Source organism: Rhineura floridana, chromosome 14 (genome assembly GCF_030035675.1).
Source record: "Rhineura floridana isolate rRhiFlo1 chromosome 14, rRhiFlo1.hap2, whole genome shotgun sequence".
Taxonomy (NCBI): domain Eukaryota; kingdom Metazoa; phylum Chordata; class Lepidosauria; order Squamata; family Rhineuridae; genus Rhineura; species Rhineura floridana.
In genome coordinates, this window is record NC_084493.1 from 39,551,965 (window position 1) to 39,569,104 (window position 17,140).

At 48.3% G+C, this 17,140-nt stretch overlaps 1 protein-coding gene across 1 annotated transcript; it reads left to right on the forward strand.

Moving 5' to 3' along the window:
- The first annotated feature begins 728 nt into the window (after positions 1 to 728).
- On the forward strand, positions 729 to 11,958 carry RSL24D1 (ribosomal L24 domain containing 1). The gene is made up of 6 exons (XM_061595476.1): positions 729 to 916; positions 3,967 to 4,080; positions 5,269 to 5,341; positions 7,501 to 7,564; positions 8,096 to 8,181; positions 8,620 to 11,958. The coding sequence occupies exons 1-6, from the start codon at positions 836 to 838 to the stop codon at positions 8,691 to 8,693; spliced, it is 492 nt and encodes a 163-aa protein (XP_061451460.1). The 5' UTR covers positions 729 to 835; the 3' UTR covers positions 8,694 to 11,958.
- The last annotated feature ends 5,182 nt before the right edge of the window (positions 11,959 to 17,140 follow it).

The following is a 17,140-nucleotide window of genomic DNA, read 5'->3' on the forward strand; positions in this document are numbered from 1 at the left end:
CTCTGACCACCGCGGCTCCGGGCAGAAGTCCCAGGGGCACTCCCGGCAGAGCTGGGAAGGAGAGCCGCTGCCAGCCAGTGTCAGCACAACTGAGCTAGGCGGGACGTGGCGTAAGGCGCTTTCCTCTAACCCGCCTGGGCCCAGCGCAGCAGGGCGCCAGCTGGGCCGCCTTTCTGCGCCTGCTGGTCCTTCCAGACCACCGAGGCTCGCCGGCGGAATCTGCGCTGCCTGGCGCAGCCCTCAGGACGCGGCCCCCGGGCGGCTGCTCCGGCCCCTGGTCCCGCAAGCCACGCCTGAGGCGGAGCGGGCGGGGAGGCGGGCCCGGCAAGGGGGTTGTTTTGGGGGGGCTACTGCGTGCCGCTCCTTGCCAAGGACGACGCGCCGCCGCTGCCAGGATACCGGGGGCCGCAGGGGGAGGCCTCGCGGGCTGCTCCGCCCGCCTGGAAGCGCCTGAGTCGCCGCCCCCGCTTGACACGCCGCTCAGGGGCCTGCCGAGGTCCCCGAGGAGGCGCCCCGGGCCGGACCCCACGACTCCGACCCCCGCCAGGCCGCGCGCTCGGAAGAGCCGGGGCGCAGGGGCGCACTCTCCAGGAGCCGTGACGACGGCATGACGAAACGCCGCTGCCGCGCGCTAGTTGGTTGGTTATTATGGCAGCTGCTCTTCAGGCCCGCCGTGTTGCGTGCGCATGCGCGCGCGAGGCGCCCTCCTCGCGGTCGCCAGAGGGCGCTGCGGGCGGGAGACGCTCTAGCCGCGCGCCGGAAGCAGCGGCGACCCACGGGACTTCCGGCCTGGCTGTCTCGCTGCTTCGCTCTCTGTTCCGCGCCGGGCGCCGAGATGCGCGTGGAGAAGTGCTACTTCTGCTCCGGCCCCGTCTATCCGGGCCACGGGCTCCTCTTCGTCCGCAACGACTGCAAGGTGAACAAGGGGGCCTCTGAGCATATGCAGAGCGCCGGTCCGGTGTGGGGGTGCACCAGGCCCGGCTTCTCGAGAGGGCCGCGGGGGGAGGGGGGTTCCTGCGGCAGGAAGAAGAGAAAGAAACTCCCCTCCCTCGCTCTCGGTTTCCTGCGATTGTTGCTGTTGTGTCGTGGTGGCAATGCGGGGGGAGGTAATGAATGGGGGGAGTGATGAAGCAAGAGAGGAAGAGGCTTGAGTGCAGATGGAGGCGAACTCCTGACGAATGCAATTATGCTTTGCTAAGTGCTTCTTCTAAGCAGTATATAGTAGCGGTGAGGGCAGCAAAAAAGAGATATTTTGCTGCCACAATTAAGGCATCTCTCTCCAGCCTGGCGGAGCTCTTTAAAATTGTACGAGGGCTTTTACATTCTGGCCCTCGGGATATTATGGATTCATCTGTAGCCCGCTGTGATGAGTTCGCGAGGCACTTCCAGGATAAGATTGCATGCATTCGCCGGGACTTAGACTCCAATGTTATGACAGTGAGTTCCAACGAAGCATCGAGCGGTCTTGTCCTTATTTATTGGATGAGTTTCAGTCTGTGCAGCTTGAGGATGTTGACAAGATCCTTGGACTGGTGCGGGCGACCACATCTATTCTGGACCCTTGCCCCTCTTGGCTGGTGAAAGCTGGGAGGACCGGAACCGCCGGCTGGGCCAAGGAGATAATAAACGCCTCTTTGAGAGAGGGAGTGGTCCCTGACTGCCTAAAAGAGGCGGTAGTGAGACCACTCCTGAAGAAATCCTCTTTGGACCCAGATAACCTGAACAACTATAGACCTGTGGCGAATGTTCCGTTCTTGGGCAAGGTACTGGAACGGGTGGTTGCCGGCCAGCTCCAGGGGCTCTTGGATGACACTGATTATCTTGATCCATTTCAATCCGGTTTTAGGCCCGGTTTTGGCACCGAAACAGCCTTGGTCGCCCTGTACAATGACCTTTGTCGGGAGAGGGACAGGGGGAGTGTGACTCTGTTGATTCTCCTTGATCTCTCAGCTGCTTTTGATACCATCGACCATGGTATCCTTCTGGGAAGACTCATGGAGTTGGGAGTTGGGGGTACTGCTTGGCAGTGGCTCCGCTCCTACTTGGTGGGTCGCCACCAGAAGGTAGTGCTTGGGGAACATTGCTTGATACCCTGGACTCTCCATTGTGGAGTCCCGCAGGGATCGGTACTGTCCCCCATGCTTTTCAACATGAAGCCGCTGGGTGCGGTCATCAGGAGTTTTGGGCTGCGTTGTCATCAGTACGCTGATGACACGCAGCTCTATTTCTCCTTTTCATCTTCCTCAGGTGAGGCTGTTAACGTGCTAAACCGTTGCCTGACCGCGATAATGGACTGGATGGGAGCTAACAGACTGAAGCTCAATTCAGACAAGACTGAGACGCCGTTGGTGAGTGCCTTCTCTGCTCAGATGGTGGATGTTCATCCTGTTCTTGATGGGGTTACACTCCCCTTGAAAGAACAGGTTCGTAGCTTGGGAGTTCTTTTCGATCCTTCCCTGTCTCTTGAGGCCCAGGTGGCCTCGGTGGCACGGAATGCTTTTTACCATCTTCGATTGGTAGCCCAGCTACGTCCCTATCTGGACAGTGACGACCTTGCTTCAGTTGTTCATGCTCTGGTAACTTCTAGATTGGACTACTGCAACGCGCTCTACGTGGGGCTGCCTTTGAAGACTGTTCGGAAACTACAGCTAGTCCAGAATGCAGCGGCCAGATTGTTGACGCGGACCAGAAGGTCCGCTCATATAACACCTGTTCTGGCCCGTCTGCACTGGCTTCCTATTTGTTTCCGGGCTAGATTCAAAGTGCTGGTTTTGACCTATAAAGCCCTACACGGCATGGGACCGCAATACCTGGTGGAACGCCTCTCCCAATATGAACCTACCCGTACACTACGCTCAACATCTAAGGCCCTCCTTCGAGTACCATCCCATCGAGAGGCTCGGAGGGTGATGACTAGAACCAGGGCCTTTTCAGTAGTGGCCCCCGAACTGTGGAACAGTCTCCTTGATGAGGTGTGCCTGGCGCCGACGCTGCTATCTTTTCGGCGCCAGGTGAAAACCTTTTTATACTCCCAGGCATTTTAAAGTGCATTTTAAACAGCATTTCCGTATTTTGGATGTTGTTTGGTTCATTATTGTTTGTTTGTTTGTTTTTTAATTATTTATTGTATTTATATATTGTGCTTGTTTTTATCTTTTTGTACAACGCCCAGAGAGCCTTCGGGCTTAGGGCGGTATATAAATTAAACTAACTAAATAAATAATAATAAATGCGGCTTTGGCCCTGCTGCGCCGCCGCCGCCGCTGCTGCTGCTAGAGAGCTGCTTCCTGCCCGCCGGGGCGCCCCGCGGCTCCCCTTGCTTGGGCCCCTGCAGACGGCCTCCTGCCAAGGCGCTACGAAGGGAGCCCTCGGGGAGCTCGCGCGGTGCCCCTTCAGGCTGGGCGCGGGCAGGCCTCCCGGCTAATGCCTTCTTTCCTCCCCGCTGCTGCGCTCACCTCCCGGACGCTTTCCCAGCTGCAGAGAGTTAAGCGAAAGGTGGTTCGTTGCCGGGGGGACGGAGGACTTCGGCCCACGTCAATTGTGCAAGCTCAAAGGCTGCGCAGGTGCTTGAATCCCCGCGCAAAATAGTGGCAGTCTGGACCGCCCCTCGTAACTTCTGCCCTTCCGCGCGGATCGTTTCCAGAGCTCCTTTGGTTTAAAAGGTATTGTCTAAACACAATGAGCGAGACCACCAAGGAAAACCCCGATCCTGCCTCCGTGAGAGGTAGGCAGCCTTTGTAGCTTCAGAGGAGTATGGATGTGGCTCGCTGATACGTAGCCAACAGAGCGAGATGCACCTGCCGACTCAGAGGCTCCTTGCTGGGGTTGATGCCGCTTGCGCTTTCTTTCTCCAGGCAGGGTCCCCCTTTTCCTCCATCCTCTGGTTCTACCTCTTGGGCGCTCTTTGTGGTTCAGACAAAGGACTTTGGCCTGGGAACCCTTCCTACAGCTGCTCTCTTTTTGCAGGTGTTTCGGTTTTGCAAGTCAAAATGCCACAAAAACTTCAAGAAGAAGCGGAACCCAAGGAAGGTGAGGTGGACCAAAGCCTTCCGGAAAGCATCTGGGAAAGAGCTGACCGTGGTGAGTGCGCTTGGCAGGTGCTGCTTGACACACCACTGAACGCAGAGCCCATCCATGCAAGTAGGCTTCTAGGAGTGCGGTAAAAATTTATTTCAAGATGGAAACCTGCAGTTTCAGGCAGGGAGTATGTCTGAGCATCACACCCATGGGCCATGCAGCTCAGTACAGCCTGCACTGACTGGCAGCGGCCCCCAGGGTGTCAGCCAGGAGTCTCTCCCAGCCCTGCCTGGAGATGTGGGGGACTGAGTGTGGGACCTTCTGCATGCAAGGCAGCTGTTCTGCCACTGAACAGAGATGTGAAGGCCTGGAAAGTTTCTCCCCCTGAAATTTTCCATTTTTTCCCCAGGCCTTGACATTGCAACCACTGAGCTATGGACCTTCCCCAAAAAAAGGTTCCCCACTGAGCGTGCACAACACTCTGCAGCCATGGAGCAGCACCTAGAATGAGAGAATAACATAGACCAAATAAAGTATTTCACGTGGCACACCGTTTGCTGCCCCCAAATGTAGTGGTGTTTGGTGGCTTAAGGGGCTGTAAAAGACATTTGGACCAATTTTAGGAAGCCTATCAGGAGCTTTTAGTCATGATGTCTATAATGAAGCTTCACATTCAGAGGCAGGTTGTTTCCATGGATGTCAATATCTGGAGAAGACCAGTTGTGCCTTCATGTTCTACTTGTGGGCTACTCTGGTTGGCCATTGTGGGAAACAGGAGGCTGGACTGGATGGATCTGTTTGGTCTGATCCTCGTGTCTGGTGACCCTCGCTGTAATCCATGTGCTCACATTTTGTCTTCCAAAGGAGGGTGTTCCTGCAGAGCATTCTCTGTACTCTATGGCACATCCCAGTCAACTAAGGCACACCCAGTGTGGATGTGCTCATGTTGATGATTGGGCCCTGTTGTGTTGGCCTCTTTGCGGCTCATACTTTTTGTCTAAGGGACTCTTGTTTATTCGGCGCTTAGAGATGAGTGTTGGCACATGCTGTTGAGGAGGAGGACGAAGAAAGCCCGTTTCTTGTCCGTGGCTTGTAGCCCTGAACAGCTGTCACTTTTGTGCTGGACTTACCAATGCGCTCTGAAGCACTTTTTTGGGGGGTGAAAAATGCTATAAAAGGAAGACAGGTATTTGGGAGACCAGCTTGAAACACAATTGTGCCATATTAATTATTGTGCTTTTAACTATACAGGACAATTCATTTGAGTTTGAGAAGCGGAGAAATGAACCTCTGAAATACCAACGAGAACTTTGGAACAAGACAGGTACGTTCTCTTCCTATATGCAGAAGAGCAGCATTTCCAAAAACATTACTGTCAAGTTTGTAATGTGTTGCTTTGACTACCATAACTCAGCGCTTCACAGTATGTGAAATTTAAAAGGGCCTGAGTTTTTGTGCCAGCATTTCACGGTATAAGTAGAAACATTGTATTTTGCAAGCAAATTGGGGCAGGGTTTTTTTGCAAAGCCTTCTCTCCAGTCCAGATAAGCATGTTGTGTTTTTTCTTCTCTTTTTAAAGAGCAGCTTTCCTGCACTGCATGCCAACCTGCAGTTTTAACTGCAAAGATTGTGTTAACCCTTATATACCCAGTGGATCACTATGCTCTGCAGTTGAGGGCCTCCTGCAGATACCATCTTATCAGGAGGCCCATTCCGCAAAACATAGAAAGCGGACCTGTAGTGTTGCAGTACTGACTCTTTGGAATTTGCTCTCCTTAAATATTAGACACTAGAGCTGGTATAGCACAGTGGGGAGGAGAGCCTGGCAGGGAGTCCAGAGTCTGTGAGTTCAAATTCCCACTCGTGTCTCCCGGGTGTCAAGGCCAGCTAAAGATCACCCCCACAGCGAGTGGCTCAGGGGTACGTGCCCTGCCACCTGTGCAGCCGTGGGCTAGCTGCATAGTCTCAAGGATCCCAGTTGCCCCCAGCTGGCAGTTGTGGAAGGGGCTGGCTTGTGTAGCTGTAGCAAGCTGAGCAGGCCCTAATCCCAGTCTGCGTCTGTGTTGGAATTGCTTTTTAAGATGTTTTTAAAATTGTTTTTTTAAAGATGTTTTTACAGATGTTTTGTTTTAATATGTTTTAAAGTCTTATGATGTTTTAGTGTGCTTTTAGTGTGTTTGTTAGCCAGTCTTCTGGGAGGAACGGTGGAATATAAATTTAATAAATAAATAAATAAACTTCTTCAAGCAGTGGCTAGTATTTTTAGTGACTATTTCAGCAACTTATGGATGTTCTTTCCAGCCATCCTCCATCACGGATAAAAAATAACTGGACAAACAAAGAATGGCAGAGACTAGGATTGCTGATGCTGTGGCTTTGGTCAAATGCAGCTCTAAGCAATAAGCAATCAAGTCTCTGCCTGAGCTGCATGCCAGTGCACGTGCTTGAGCACTCCCTTCTAGCAGGTAGATAAACCATGGAGCACCTGGCTTAGTGTTATGGCCAATCCAGCACTTGTGGCTTGCTTCTCCCATACAACAACAAACCTTATACGTGACGTGGTCTGTGGTTTGGTTACCTGCTGGAGAAACAGAGGAGCAAAGCTTGAACTGCTTGCACCAGTATGCAGCTTTTGCAGCACCAACTAATTTAAGAACATAAGAAGAACATAAGAAGAGCCTGCTGGATCAGGCCAGTGGCCCATCTAGTCCAGCATCCTGTTCTCACAGTGGCCAACCAGGTGCCTGGGGGAAGCCCGCAAGCAGGACCTGAGTGCAAGAATTTGATTCACTGTGGTTGGTTGGTTTATTAGCTTTCTGACCCAGGGTGGGCTACGACAATAAATTATGCAGTAATAAAACAAAACAGCTACAGCTATAAAATAAGAAATAATGAAACAATTAAAAACAATTCTACATAATGACGCAAGGTGAGGTATATTGGTTTTGTATTAATTTTACGGGATGCCATAGCAACATCTTTCTGCTTCTTAAGAGGCCCACTTACTGTCTTGTCATTGGGAAAGTGTATATGTATCCCCCATTGCTGCTTTGCAATACAATCCTGTGAACGCACCGGGGAGAGAGGGTAGTTTTTGTGGCAGCAGGCTCTGCCCCAAGCAATTCCTGCTCATTAGAGAGTCTGTGAGGACCAGAGGGGGCTCTCCATTTGGATGGAACCCGTTTTTCATGCACTGGATCATGTGTACCTGGGGGTTGTAGAGCCTATGCACGCATGCACAAACGCACATCATTGGACATGAAGAACATACTTAGAGGGCTGCAGTGTATGGTTTATTGTCAGATAAGCCTAATACTTAGTGCATTTCAGTTCAAAGTGCTTCATATTTTTCACTCATTTGCAATGCAGCCTTGTATTATTTCCTCTTGGCAGGGTCTGTCCAAGACCACCAAGTGAATTTATGACTCGGACAGATGATTGAACTGCAGTTAATTTTCATGTTACAATGTCTTTGTTTTTCAGTGGATGCAATGAAGAGAGTAGAAAAGATCAAGCAAAGGCGGCAAGCCACATTCATCATGAACAGGTATGATGGGGGCACATATTTTTCCCTGTGAAAGGTCAGCTGGGGAGGGCTTTAAGTCCAGCTGCATGTTGAAGAATCACCAGTCTTTTGCATTTGGGATGAGTGGTGCTATTTAAGAACATTTGCAAAAAATGCCAGTTTGCACAAATCTTTCATTCCAGGATCCACTTCTCTTAAGCTCCCTTGAGCTGTCTGTGAAAAAGAAATCGGTGATTTACTTCTCAGGGTGTTTCTGGGGGTAAAATCATTGACAGTATTCACAGACTTGAAAGTAGGACAAGCGGCTCGGGTTGTAATGCCGTCATTGTCTGAAGTACTCAATATCTCATTGTTTCATGTTGTGTTTTTTGAAAGTGGGTTTTCTCTGCGTTCCACGTCATTGGGCTTATGTGAGTGAAATCTCGGTTCTTTTTGTCAGTGCACTTTAACTAATTTGCATTGAAGCTCTACATTTGCTGTGATGTACTATTTTCGTAATTGATTTTGAAATAAGAGCATTTCTGTCCACCTCTTCTCTCTCCCCCCTCCCAGGCTGAAGAAGGGGAAAGAGCTGCAGAAAGCACAAGACATCAGGGAGGTCAAGCAGAACATTCACCTCCTCCGGGCTCCACATGCAGGTGACGTTGGCTGGGGACGGACTGAGGGCCACAGGGAAGGTTCTGGTTTTGGGGCAGTCCTGTTTCTAAGCAGCTTTTCACAATATCAGTCGATAGCTAGCGCGTTTTGATGTTAGGTATGTGTTGACTTGTGAACTTTGGCTTCAGCCTCTTAGCTAACAAAGACAGCAAGCCAGATCAGAAGCCAGAACTTCACGAGAATTCCATAGAGGGGTTTCTTTATTATTTATATGGTGCCTTTGGGGGCCTAGTCCAGCCACAGTGGTTCTCAATGTCATAATAACACAATAAATGCAAACAAAGGCAGCAAAATAAGGAAAGGTGGCGTTTAAAACGCTGTTTAGACCACGCACACCTCTCAGGGGATGGGAGTTCCATAGTCTGAGGATTTCTAGGAAGCTGCTGAATTGAAAATGTTATTTTTAATTTCTTTTTAAGGCAAAACCAAAGAGTTGGAGGAGAAGATGGTCCAGCAATTACGGGACACCATGGAGGTGGAAGACGCCTCCTAGAGAGTCTTTCTGTTGGAGCCTGAGTGTTTGTTTTCCTTTCTGTGTCCGTGAAGTGTGAGAAGTGTTGCTTGTCTCTCTTTTCTGCTCTGGCCCCACCTAGGGCAGGTGTGAGAGACGCATCTCCGAATTCCATTGCAGTTGGCTCTCCATGGTGGGGGGAGTAAAATGGCTGCTGTGAAGATGGTGTTTTCCTACCAGATTTTTCTGTAGCTTAGTTAATTCAAATCCAGTGAGATGAATGGTGCATCAAATAAAGCATTCTGCAGGAGAACTTCTGTGCTGGAGTAGACTTGCCTGTTGCAACCAGCTGATCATTCAAGGAATATGTTTGTGAAGTGATGCTTGGCACCCTTCTCCTTTGGCCTTATTACATTCAGCCTGCTGTTGTCCTGTGGTTAAAGAAATATTCACACACACCCCTCATGGAGCTGCTGTGTAACAACTGAACAGGGGCATTAAGTACAGGGAGCAGTTCCCATGCAGGAATTTCCAACTCGGTGGTCTCCAATGCCTGTGGCAGCTGTTCCTTTAGGTCCCAGTAATTAAGATATCTTTTGGGGGAGGCAGCTGAGTTTCTTAGGGAAATAACACATCCTGCTGCTCAGTGTGTGTGTGATTGACAGCTACTAAACCCTATGGATGTCGGGCATTATTTTAACTTTACCGCCCTTGGCCAAGTGGACCATTGTGTACAGGAATGAGCACTTGACCACAGGGGGTGGTAGCACAGAAAGGGATGTGGTGCAGAGGTTTTGATGATGAGGCATGAGCTCTGTGGAACCAACAATTCACAACAGTTTCATCGAAGTATAATATTAAATGTCTTTGAAAAACCTCCCCGCCATTGCCCAAAGTTCTTTTGGAATTGGCTGTTTTAAGCATTCATTTTTTGCTGTTCTGAGAAATCCTAAACCTTGCTGATGCTGTTCAAACAAAGGTGAATCTCTGTGTGTGCTGACTTTTTTTATGCAGTCTGCTTAACAACAAACAGCTAATAGCTGCACTCTCCTTAGAGAGCTGAATTGTGGACTTCAGTGTGCCTTCACTGCACCCATGTCACTGGTCTTGTGATCCTGGTGGACGGGCAAGGCCAAGAGGTGCTGGCTGCTAGGCCTGTCTTTGCAGCATGAGAGGGCTTTCAGGGTGCAGAGTTCCATGTGCCGTAAACCACATTCTGCACTGTAATCTTGGCTTTTCTAATCCTCGAACTCCCCTTTTCTTGACACGCACACTAGAGCTGTGGCTGTTGCAATGGCAGCAGAGGTGGGGGCTTTCGCATCCTTTGGGCTCCTGCGTAGATGCAGGGAGGAGTTGTAATTAAGGGAGGAAGTATTTGGAAGAACAGGTTTTTCCTGTCCAGGTTTTAGCCTTAGCCTTCATCCTCTCCCAATGGAGAAGAACCGTGTTGCTTATTCTTCCTTTCTGCCTCCCCCCACCATCTACTTAGCCACGGCTTGGAGGGTTAGCATCAGCAGGTTAGCCAGAGAGCTCTCCAGGCCCCCACCTCCGTGTGCAAGTGGGAAGCAGCCACCCTGTGGGAGGATGCTTTTCCCATGTGGCTCAGCCAGTGCCTGGGACACTGAGGCCACAGGAAGGTAGAATTGGCCCCAGCCCATCCTCATGCCCCTCAGCCAGTTTGGGGCATGCAGGAGAGCTGGCTGCCTTGCGGATGCTGTGAGCCCCCCCTTCATCTCTGTTGCTCAGATTGCTTCGTAGTGCTGATGAACAGAAATCTCGCAGCACTTTTGGGAGGAGCCAGGTAACCCCACCCTTTAGGAAGTTATATCACTGGTAAACAGGTACATGGCATATTTCCCAAATATCCCTTAAAGGGAACATGCAGGTTTGTTTATTCTAACATCTATATGGTTGTTGACACTCTCAAAGAACTCTAGTAGATTAGTTAGACAGGACTTACCCTTGCAGAAACCATCGTGATTCTGCTTTAGCAAGGCTTGTTCTTCTATGTGCTTGGTTATTTTACCTTTAACAATACTGTTCCAGGACAGATGGTATGGTAACTGGTCTGTAATTTCCAGGATCCCCCCTGGGTCCCTTTTGAAATATTGGTGTTACACAGGCCTCTTTCCAGTCCTCAGATATGGAGGCGGATCTAACGGTCAATCTATGGTTAAGGGTTTCCAAACATTGCTGTTAGGAAATCAGCAATTTTACATTTTTTTTTAGAATTCTCGGGTGGATGCAATTGGGGACTGGTGATTTGTCAGTTTTTATTTTGTCTCTTGTCATGATTATCTGCCTCAGCTCCTCAGACTCCCCTTCCTGCAAAAATTTGTTCAGGCACAGAGATCTGCCCTATATTCTCCATTGATGCAAAGAATTGATTCAGCTTCTCTGCAATCTCATTTACCCTGCTTTAGGCACATTTTTTACTCCCTTCTCATCCAAGGGTCCAACTGGCTTCTTGCTGCTAAGAGCTGCTTGCTGCTTTCACTCTGATCATTAACTTTGGTGGCAACTTCTTGGCCCTGGTGGTATCTGTGGTATACATTCCAGATGAGCTTCCGGTGTTATGTTTTTAACCAACTCCATAGCATATTGGATTTTTTGACCCTCTGGACTTTGTTTTTCATCTTCCTTTTTACCATTACCCTCTGTAGGGACAAATAAATCTGCAAGACATCTAGATGTAATGAGGAGGCGTAGTGTGGCATGCCCCATTCCCCCTGTCCCATAATTCTTCTCATACCCCTGATCTATAGGGCTGTTTATTACTTTGTGGACTTCTTGCAAAGTACAGGAGTCTGAGAAAGCTCTGTGCAGGAATTTGCAGGCTTTCTATCTCTGTTTAGGACAAAAAGCTGGGAACATGCTTTTTCACTCTGCCTATGCTGAAACCAGAGGCTGGGAAAAGGCTGTTTAATTAGTTGAAACAAACCTTAGATGAGCTCGTTAGGGGGAATGCTTTCACATACATTGGCAGGGGCGGTGGAAGGCTTCACAGCTGTGCTCTCATGCTAACCTGTAACAACTTCAAGGCCACTGAGGGGTAAACAAAAGTCAGAAGTGTGAGACCTAAAGATCTGGGAAAGATAAAAATCTCACAGGTATGGGTACCACCTGTGCTCCCTCCCAGAGGGTCTTTTTGGTATAAATAAAGGGCCCTAGATCTGGGCAGATTAGCCTCAACACAGGCCTGAAGGGAAGTGTGTGAAGTAAATCCAAATGGGGCATAAAGGGGATCTCTTGCTGTTTCTGTCAAAACCAACAGCTTTTGCTTCAATAAAGCACTAAATTTTCTTTCCTCACCAGTGTGTTTCATGATCTTTGAGATCCTGAACTTTCTTGCCTCGCAAAACACACCTTTGGCAAAACACCTTCATTTTGGGCAAGTTTCTCATTCAAATAAAATACGTTGGGTTTTCTTGGCAATTGGCCATCTACATGTATGTTTAATAGCATTGCTCCCAATTGGTTCGACAACACATCTCGCACGCAGAGCCTGGAAGTAATTTGTTACAAGTAAGGAATTACTTGTAATTCATTACTTTTTTGAGGAATGAGTAGGTAATTCCTTTACATTTTGATTGTAATAAAACTAGGAGTAATTGTATTATTCTTGTGGAGTAATTGTAATGTTTCCAGCATTACTTTTGAGCATTACTGGGGGGGGAGGGAGCAGGGGAAATCTGCTCTTCTGATTTGTGGATGAAAATCATGTGCCTCAAACTGGGCTTCTGTGCAGCGTCACTCTTTTCTCGTGCTCTGTGGGTGGGTAGGAGGCAATGGCGGAGGAGGTGGAGAGTGAGATGGAATGGAGTGGAGAAAACAATTATTTTAAAAAATGGATGGTGGTGGAGAAGAATGGAGTGGAGGGGAAAAGGAGCCGGAGGGCAAGAACATGGATAAAGGAAGAGAAGGAGGCAGCAGCAGAATGGAGATAAAGAACTGTGGAGGGGAAAGATGACAACGCATGTGTGAATGCTGTGCTTGCACTTGGCACACAAAGTGGCCTCCACCACCCTCTCTGGCTACTGTGCTGCATTTGCAGTATTTTAACTTTTTTGCATCTCAGGGGAAATGGTTGCTTGGGTGAGTGTCCCTGAGTTGGTGGCAGGGCAGGGTCCGGGAGGTGGTTAAGTGAGAGAGATTATGCATGCTGGCTTAGTGGTGGTGGTGGGTTGCGCTTGGTTTGATGTGCAAAGATCTGAGTAGTGGCTTCAGTCTCCCTCCCCACCCCCCTTACCAGCAGAGAGACCACCACTGCTATCTTATGGATAAAAAGAATTATTCTACTACCTCTGTATGTGTGTGTTTATTTTAATGTTGTTTTAGGCTACCGAGATGTGCAGCAGCCAAGGCCAGCACCTTGTAGGCGTTATTTTTTTATTAAAGTAACTGAAATGTAATTGGAGTGATGGCTTTTGAGGAAAAGTAAAGTAATCAGTTACTTTCAGACAATTGTAACTATAACGGCAATTACTACTTTTTGGGCCATGTAACTGTAACTGTAATTTATTACTTTTAAAAAGTAATCTTCCAAGCTCTCCTTGCACCAGGTCTTGGGTGTGCCACTTAAGAGTCAGTCCAGGGTCTTTTTTCATGACTAACTGTTCTAGGGTAACTAGAAATGTTACCTCTCTTGTGATTGGAACAGATATATAGCCACTCTATGTGAAAGTGGGGTTTGGGTTAGTACCCATTTCTATAGCGTTTCCTTATTTGGATGCTTCCTTGATTTGATTCCTTCCAAGATTTCCCTGAGAATGGGTGCCTTCTAAGAGATCGTTTCCGTTTTCCTCACAGCAGCACTCTCCTTCTCCAAGGTCCTCATTCTCCATGGTAGCAGAGGGGCTATCTCCTGGGAGTGGGACCCAGCTATAATGTCTCTGAAGGCCTCATCTACCAACCTCTCTGACTCTCTCAGCTTTCCCATGTCAGCCACCTTGGCCGCAAGGGAACCAACTTGTTCCCGGAGAGCCAGGATCCCATTGCACCAAGGACACACCCATGACTTTTCTCCAACAGGTCGTACATGTGACAGACCGTGCAACACCTCCCCCCCCACACCCCTGCTGGCTTCGAGCTCTCTGATATGGGAATGAATTCTTGCTGCCTGCTCCTAATTGTACATATTAAGAAACCAATTGCATTACCAACAACTGTGTGGAGGCTGAATTCAACAATTAAGTTTCAACAGATTACATTTGAAACTGCAGCACTGATGTCACCTTTTGTTATTTGCAAGTTTATTCCACCCAAAGGGGAGAAAAAAAGAGTGTTTTGTTTCTGAAATTTGTCTCTTCCAGCATGGGAATGGGGAAAACAGAACAGATTGCTCCCTTGATCGCTCCATGAAGCCAGCTGAGCCAGTCTGTTCTCAGCTGATTGGAGGGGGTGGTAGTAAACAGCCTGGTTGGGAATTAATCAAGAGGGTGTCTATGAAACAGTATTTTAACTGGCTGTGCCCTTTCCACTCTCACTTTGGGGTCTCTGCCTTTGTGGCATCCAGCTTTGCTCTAAACTAGCATTGCAACCAGTGTATCACTTTTCACTCCTGGGGCTTAAAATATGATAAATTATTGTGCTGTTTCTTCCTTCCGAAATCTGCTTGGAGCAGGAGGATCGATGCCTCCTGGAGAGAAATGAGAAAACTGACCCAGATGCCACCCAGCAGCCTCTCATATTTGTCCCACTTGTTTAAGGTCAGGCAGGTGAAATCTCTGTGACAGTTCTCCGCACCTGACAAAATCAATTTCTGGCTATAATTAGGAGGCACAAACTCTGGCAGAACCCCTGGGAAGAAACATCCTATGTGCGGGGAGGGGGGGACTCTCCACCACTGGGAACAGATCAGCCTCACAGCAAAGGCTCTGGAGGGTTCAGATCCTGGAAGGGCAGAGGTTCCACCTTGAGGAGAGCACCTTTCAGCAGCAGCTTGGCTCCCTTCACTGTGCCTTGGCATGAGCTGATCATAAGCCGGACTTCCAGCGAGGGTGCTGGGACTTAACTGGGATGAGATAATGCCCAATGCAAGGTAGTGCTAAGCAAGGCAAGGGCCGTGCAGAGTGCAGAGCCAGTACCCTAACAGCACCTTTGCAGCTGGCTCCTCCCCTTGCAAGAGGCCGTTGCTCGTTCTTCTTGCAGCAGCAGAGCAAGGAAAAGCAGGGTGCCCTTTCCTCTCCCCCCCAAGGCAGTGAGCCAGTTCCCATGCTCTCCTGAATTCAAGATCCTCATTGTGTGGTGGAGGAGCTTGGCCTGGGAGCTTGTGATGTTCCTGTCTGTTAATGTAAATATGGTAAGTGCAGGTTTATTATAGGAAATATGGTAAGTGGAGTGAGTGAGAAGGGGGAGTACATGGGCTGTATAATGCTGGATGATGATTGGCTGTGTGTTTGAATGGCTGACGGTATAAATGAGGGTGACAGTTGAGTCATGGTGTGTGGTGGGTTGGTTGAAGGTTGTTGTAGAGAGAAGGTGGCTGTTGAGAGACTGGATTAGGAGTTCTGAGGCATATATTAAGAATTAAGAACATAAGAGAATCATATATGAAACCATATGCTTGTCAACAAAATCTATAAGTAATCTTGTTATTCCTAGTGTTAGCAATAAATATTTTCTTGGTTTACTTAAAGCCTGATTCCTTAGGTGGGGTGTACAGACCGGGGGGGGGGAAGGCAGGGTAACCAAGGCTGAAGAAGAAATTGTATCTAAAGGTGGCAGCGGTAAAGGAGGAGATATTGTATCAGCATTCAGTACCACAGGGCAATCCAGAGCTGTGAGCTTCATAGGCAAGAGGCTTCAGGGGGGTTGGGAATTATCTAAACACACAGACACAAGGTATCAAAATAGCCAGGAAGAGACTAAGGCACAGAGGCTATACTGGATACACAGAGCGTTGGGTAGTGTTGCCTAGCAGGGGGGTCTTTTGAGATCTGTGTTAGAGCGGAGAGAGGTAAAAATAAACACGACGATCCTGACTGCTGGTAGCCACGAGTGAGAGTGTCACAGGTGGTGCCAGGGGAAGGACGTCACAGAGCTCCACCAGGAAGCCTCTCTGCTCACAGACTTAGGCTGCTTTCACAACGCACTTTAGTCAGTTATTCCAACAATTTCTTACCTGGTAATTTGCATATATTATTTGATCTTTCACACTATGTAAAAGCTAGTTCTGGAAAGCTAGTGGAATCTAGTGGAAGTTTAGCGCTTGTTTCCATGATAAACAATTCCAGAAATAACCAGTTTGCAAGCTTGGGGACTTTTGTGCTAGCTGCAGCTGCTCATGTGAGAAGCATCCCGGCATGCAATGCATTCCTGCCCTTTAGGCACACATCGGGTTCTTTTGCCTGACAAAAATTGTACCAGTATTCTGGTGTAGGCAGCAGCTTATGCAGGGAGCAGCTTCCCTTCCTCCTTTTCCCACACACACACATGTCCAGACACCCCACAAGAATACTGCTAGATGCTAAAGGGAGAGTGGTTGCATCGTGATGGAGATCTTAGATCTCCTACATGACGGGGAACTACAAGTGCACATGTGGATAACGGGTGAGGGATGAAAACAAGACATTGTTTGCTGCAGCAGTGAAAGACATTTGTGCAAAATGCCATTATATCAGCTGAAAAGCCACAGTTCCTTAAAGCAATGGTGGGCCATTTTCAGGCCCAGGGAAATCTAGTGAACTGGTGTTTGGGGTTGTAGGAAAAAGTACATTGTATAATACATAAGTAAATGATAAAATGGAAATGGACTGCCTTCAGGTCGATCTCGACTTACGGCGACCCTATGAACAGGGTTTCCATGGTAAGCGGTATTCAGAGGGGGTTTCCCATTGCCTCCCTCTGAGGCTGAGAGGCAGTGACTGGCCCAAGGTCACCCAGTAAGCTTCGTGGCTGGGTGGGGATTCAAACCCTGGTCTCCCAGGTTGTAGTCCGACACTCTAACCACTACACCATGGCTCTCTTATTAAAATGAGAACTGTTGTGGATACTCTAGCTGAGGAGTTTATCCCCTCCCAATCTGAATGAAGGCCTAGGAGTAGCGTCTCTATTGTAGCTAGCTTCACAGTATAAACAATATGCAGCAAGGTTTTGTATATACGCTCTAGGAACAGCCCTTACTGGCAAAAAGAAGAGCGTAGAATTATTTTTCTTTTGTTTTCTTTTTTAATAAGTTTTTGCATATAATTTTTAGAATTAGCTAATAAGAATAACAAAAGAAGAGTACAAAATTCTTCTTCTTCTGGGTTGTTGGTTGTCATCTTTTCAGTATTTTGTCAGTTTACTTACATCTCTAAACTTGTTTACTACAGAAATGAGTACTGTATGTCTTTAAGAACCCAGAAAATAAAATCACTTGTAGAGATTAGCCACACCTATTTGAATGAATTTGTTTTTCCATGCATTCTCTTTTAGAGTTAGGTGCTCCTGTGATTTTTGCTTATCATGTTTATAAGAAATCAGTTTTAAGTTTTCATAAGGTAAAT

Coding starts and splice junctions, on each gene's coding strand:
- RSL24D1 (XM_061595476.1), top strand. CDS start 836: ATGCGCGTGGAGAAGTGCTACTTCTGCTCCGGCCCCGTCTATCCGGGC. Junction 5,342..7,500: donor AGAACTTTGGAACAAGACAG/GTACGTTCTCTT, acceptor TTTGTTTTTCAG/TGGATGCAATGAAGAGAGTA. Junction 7,565..8,095: donor GCCACATTCATCATGAACAG/GTATGATGGGGG, acceptor CCCCCCTCCCAG/GCTGAAGAAGGGGAAAGAGC.